General features: G+C 41.2%; 1 protein-coding gene across 1 annotated transcript in view; it reads left to right on the forward strand.

The window, feature by feature from the left end:
* The window catches only part of LOC104494007 (amyloid beta A4 precursor protein-binding family B member 2-like), a gene marked incomplete at its 3' end in the record, with an annotated part of 6,679 nt that overhangs the window by 504 nt on the left and 812 nt on the right, over positions 1 to 5,363 (forward strand). Inside the window, exons 2-4 of the mRNA XM_010136782.1 lie at positions 2,130 to 2,217; positions 3,274 to 3,357; positions 3,836 to 3,951. Coding sequence (XP_010135084.1) covers positions 2,133 to 2,217; positions 3,274 to 3,357; positions 3,836 to 3,951 — 285 coding nt within the window. The remainder of the gene's footprint in view (positions 1 to 2,129; positions 2,218 to 3,273; positions 3,358 to 3,835; positions 3,952 to 5,363) is intronic.

Genomic DNA, 5,363 nt, shown 5'->3' on the forward strand with positions numbered 1-5,363 from the left:
AATTTTGGTAAGGTTCCTCCCCCCAAAAAAAAAAAAAAAAAAAAAAAAAGCGGGGAGAAGGGGAGTTTAGGCTCCCCCAGCCACAAACATGAAAGGATCTTAGTTCCTGCTTGTGCTAGCACTGTCTGCAGTTCTGGAGAGGACTGGGCTTTTCAGTCATTTGACCTTACAGATTTGCTACCATTCCCTGCTTATTAAGTTTGGTTTTCTTGCATGATCAGTTCATGAGTGTCCTCTGTACGGTCATTTCATGCAGTGGTAGCAAGGCAGCACATCCTTTACAGCAGGCAAATCTGACTGAAACGCTTTATAGAGAAGCAGTTAAACCAATCTCCTTTAAACTCTTTTTTATTGTTTTATTGAGCTGTGGTGGGTTTGAGGCTGCATCCTCCTTTTTAAAATTATTATGCTGCTCATTGTGGTTTTCTTTAAAATATGTCAGTTTGCACCACAGGAAAAGTGGGCTGTGGGGTTGAATAACCTCATCAGTTATGCCTGTCCTTCATGAATAACAGCTCTTCTAGAAAAGCTAGTTAGGAAACCTTCCAGTTTTAAAATCTTGCTGATTTACTGTATGCCTGTCATTTGCTTTTTACATTTTGTCTTCACATTAGTGAATGGGATCAGTGATGTCAAATTCTCCTCTGTAGCCAGGTGTATGGTCTAAATTTTTTTCGTTTTTGCAACACTGCAGACTTGACTACAGAACTTGTGATGTTTCATGCAAACATCAGCATTTACACAGTGTGCATTACTGTAACCTTCTGGGCAGCGGAGTTTTGCCTGAGGCAGAAGGTAGCCTAGCCTGGCAGGGTTGTCCAGGATTGGGAGCCTGAGGAGATGCAGGTAGCAGGACTCTGGAAGCTGCTCAGGTTGGCCAGGCTGTGCTTGGTGAAGTTTTAATGCTGGGGACTGCAGCAGTGGCTGATAGGAGAAGCCCAGACCTATTATGTCCCTCCTCTTTCTTCTCCAGCTCTCAGTTCTCACAGGTGTTTCCAGCAAGTCTAGCAGGAAAAAATATGCTACACAGGCCCTACTGCAGCTGCTTTTATCCAGTAAGGTCAACATCAAGTAAATGCCACAGTAGCTGTGCACAGGGATATCAGAAAGGGAGTAGAGCTGTCACATGTGAAACTATATCATGAAACTCCTGGCATTAATTTTGGATAAGAGAGCAACTAAGCATTTAAAACCACAGCTAATAATAACATAGATTAAAACAGGATAGTGTTGTTAAGTAGATCATGTTTCTTCATAATTCAGCAATAGATATAATCCTGATACTGGGAAGCACTTGGCGTATGCAGACACACCAGACCTTTTCGCTGATTCAAGGCATCTTCCTGTGCTAGCATGTATCATTTTTCATCTGCAGGGGCGAATATTATCATGTGTCCCTGTAACACAAAATACTTCCAAAACATAAAGCCTGAAAAAAAGAAAGAGGGAGAAATGTGCTAGAGGCGTCTTCAGACCAACTGTCATCTGCTGGAACACGAGTTACTTTCATAGCTTAGTTGCATTTAACAGTCATAGAATAAAGAAGCAGAGAGCAATGCTTCATATGTGAGCTTTGGAAAACCTCTTTTAGCTTCCCTGGGTCTCTTCTCAGTCATACATTTGTAGGGAATAATAATCCAAAGTGGTTACTTTGAAGTGGGTTTTTTTTCCTCTTTTGCTAGTATCATACATTCGGGGGGAAGAACAGAGTACTTTGCATCGGCTTTTTAATTCCAGAAGAAACTTTAAAAATGGAGGAAAAAATCATACGCAGCAGAATATGGATCAGAGAGGAACATGAATAATGAACACTCTTCTCTGTGTGTTAAATGTTTATATTTCTTGCTATATTACTTCCCACTGCAATTTTGCTGTTGATAAAAATGACTAGGTTTTTTTCCTCCTCCATCTATCTTTCATCTAGGCCTAGACACCACTTAAGTTCTTTATTTGTTATGGAATGGTGAATAAACTGGAGAAAAATGAAAATTGCGATTTAAAAAGAATAACCTGTTTAGTCATTGTAACTTCTGACTTATTTCAGATTTCAGAAACTGTGGTTGTAACAGGAGTAAATATATATGTGTAGTTAGTTTCAAAAAATGCTGTGTTATCACTGTTGTCTTCAGATTATGGCTGAACGGAAGAATGCTAAAGCTATGGCCTGCAGCTCATTGCAAGAGAGGACAAATGTCACCCTTGATGTTCCTCTGCAAGGTACTGTGTGTTGCAGCTGGTATCCTTGGAATGATCCTATTCTAGATGTGTTCTGTTTCTGATGCTGCTTTTGACCCAAATGGGGCGTATTGGGTGGAGAGGTCAGGAGTGTAGTCCTGTCATTTAATTACTGTATCTGACTGTAACCCATTAGTGAATTACATTAAACGTTTCTATTATGTTTTATTATGTTAACAGTAATGGAGTCCTCCTCAGTTATGTCAACTTGTTCATTTCCTCTTTTATTTTGAAATACAAATGTTGCAAACGCAGTCTTACTTGTGGCTACTTGCACGTATTGTCCTTTTCAAATCAAAATACCTCCTGACTTGAGACTGCACAAATTGGCCAAATCTTCCCTAAAACCAGAATATACTCCAGTTAATCACTTGGATTGAGAGGAGCTGTAGGACTCCTCCCAGGTTTCAGTATCTAGTTTAGCAGCTTCCAAAGCAAGGGGTGCAATGGGGTTGTCATCCAGCTTAAGGATGACTTCAGTCTCCTGCACACTCCACTCCATGGTAGAAGCTGCCTTTGCATGTCTTTATTAACAGCTTAACAGCTGCTAGTTTGAAAGTGCTCCAGGAGAAGAAACATACTTTGTGTTAACTTTACAGGAAATTACATGCTTCTAGTTTATACTGAATATCTTACTCTAAGCCATACATCAGCTTGTGTAATTGTCTGCTCAGACAGTAGTATTGGTTACTTGTAGACTGTGGGATGTGTATTAAAAACAGATTCCATATTTTACATAGTCGTGCAATGAAATTTAGGTCTGTATGTCTCAGAGACACATTCATCTATATTTTATGGCCTTTAATATGCCAGCAATATAACGTGACCTTATTCCTTAGGTGATGCAAAGTTATCCCTAATTCCTTTAGAAATTACTGGGCATTGTTCTTGTCAGGAGGAGTAAAGATTTGTTTTAACCAATGCATTACCTTCAGAGTACAATTTCTGCTTAAACTGTTTTATGTCATAGATGAAATAAAAGTGGTTTTCCCTGCTGTGAATGCTGATTAACGGAAATTGATTTTTGTTACCATGCAGTAGATTTCCCAACACCAAAGACAGAGCTGGTGCAGAAGTTCCACGTCCAGTACCTGGGCATGCTACCTGTAGCTAAACCTGTGGGTATGTAACACTTAAGTGACTTCTAAAGGCTGGACTCTGGCTAGCCAAGTGTAAATGCATGATTGTCAAAGGGTAGCAACTCCTGAACTCCAGGTCAGGCACAAAGACACCTAATAATCAGGGACTCGTTTGAACATGTGTTTTGCAACCAGAGTATTTTGGGAGCTGCCAAGAAGGCAGTTTCTTTCTACTGCTTTCTGTGAATATGAGCCCTGCTACTAATGAGAAGGGCCCTAGAGAAATGAAAAGGTGGAGCAGCTGAACAAGATGCTACCCTGTGTTTTTTTTCTAAGACAGAGGCACATTTTGTTTTTGCAGATGAAGAAAACTAACTTCACAACCCTCCCTTCCATCATCAAATTAATTTTAATAAGGAGTCCAAAACAGTCTGTTTTTTGTATTACCGTGAGAAAATAAAAAAATTCTTATTGTCTACTTATGTATTTATTTTTCAGTATTGCATTTCCTTCTCTTCTAGGAATGGATACTCTGAACAGTGCCATTGAAAGTCTAATGGCTTCCTCGAGCAAAGAAGACTGGATGCCGGTTACCATGAATGTTGCTGATGCTACTGTCACAGTCATCAATGAAAGAGTAAGGCAGACTGTCTTGTTTAAAACACATTCAGTGTAATATATGTGTTAAACTAGGAACACAGAACCACTCATAGAGTTAATTTACACTAGAATTCATTTGCTTATTTTGTATTTTATTTCTTTGCAGAATTTACAGTGACTTTTACTGTCTGTTATCAGCTTCAGTTCATTTAGCATTCCAAGCATGTTCTCAGAAATAATATTCTGGTTCATTAGATACTTGAAAATCAGTGTTATCCTTTCTAGGATTTTTGAGTCTAAGATGTTGTAGGTTATGCCCTAAGTAGCAATCCTAAATTCTAAACTGTATTTACCGTATTGTTGGTGTGGAAGCCAAGAGCAATATTAAAATCTGTGTTTCACATCACTACCCTTTTGTACAGCACCTTCCACAGAGATTAATACAATGAAACTTGCAAAGAATTTTTATGTATGTCTGTTGATGAGGTACTAAACCAACATCTCTACAACATAGTAGTGATAGGGGAGCGTGTTTTGGCATCATGATAGTCATGTTGTTTTGTTTCTTCACAAAACAAGTTTCTAAAACGCACTGTATGCACGGTGGTAACGCTCAGGGCCTTCGTCTTCCAGTGATTGCCTAGAAGGGCAGATCCAGCCCTGGCCTGAGTACACTGGGTACATCATAGAATCATAGAATGGTTTGGGTTGGAACACACCTTAAAGATCATGTTATTCCAACCTCCCTGCCATGGGCAGGGACACCTTCCACTAGACCAGGTTGTTCAAAGCCCCATCCAACCTGGCCTTGAGCGCTTCCAGGGACGGAGCATCCACAGCCTCTCTGGGCAGCCTGTGCCAGTGTCTCACCACCCTTAGAGCGAAGAATTTCTTCCAAATACGTAATCTAAATCTGCACTCTCTTAGCTTAAAACCATTATCCCTTGTCCTATCACTAAAGGGCCTTGTAAAAAGTCCCTCTCCAGCTTTCTTGCAGGTCCCCTTTAGGCACTGGAAAGCTGCTGTAAGGCCTCCCCAGAGCACTCTCTTCTCCAGGCTGAGCAACCCCTCAGCCTGTCTTCATAGGAGAGGTGCTCCAGCCCTCCGATGATTTTTGTGGCCCTCGTCTGGACCTGCTCCAACAGGCCCATGTCCTCCTTATGTTGGGGGCCAGGGCTGGATGCAGTACTCCAGGTGGGCTGTCACCAGAGTGGAATAAAGGGGAAGAATCACCTCCCTTAAATTGCTGACCAGGCTTCTTTTGATGCAGCCCAGCATATGGTTGGCTTTCTGGGCTGTGAGCACACATTGCTGGGTCATGTTGAGCGTCTTGTCAAACAGCACCCCCAGGTCCTTCTCTGCAGGGCTGCTCTCAATCCATTCTCTTCCCAGCCTCTATGCCTGCTGAGGATTGCCTCAACTCATGTGCAGGATCTTGCGCTTGGCCTG

Source organism: Buceros rhinoceros, unplaced genomic scaffold (genome assembly GCF_000710305.1).
Source record: "Buceros rhinoceros silvestris isolate BGI_N320 unplaced genomic scaffold, ASM71030v1 scaffold14585, whole genome shotgun sequence".
In the NCBI taxonomy this organism is placed as follows: domain Eukaryota; kingdom Metazoa; phylum Chordata; class Aves; order Bucerotiformes; family Bucerotidae; genus Buceros; species Buceros rhinoceros.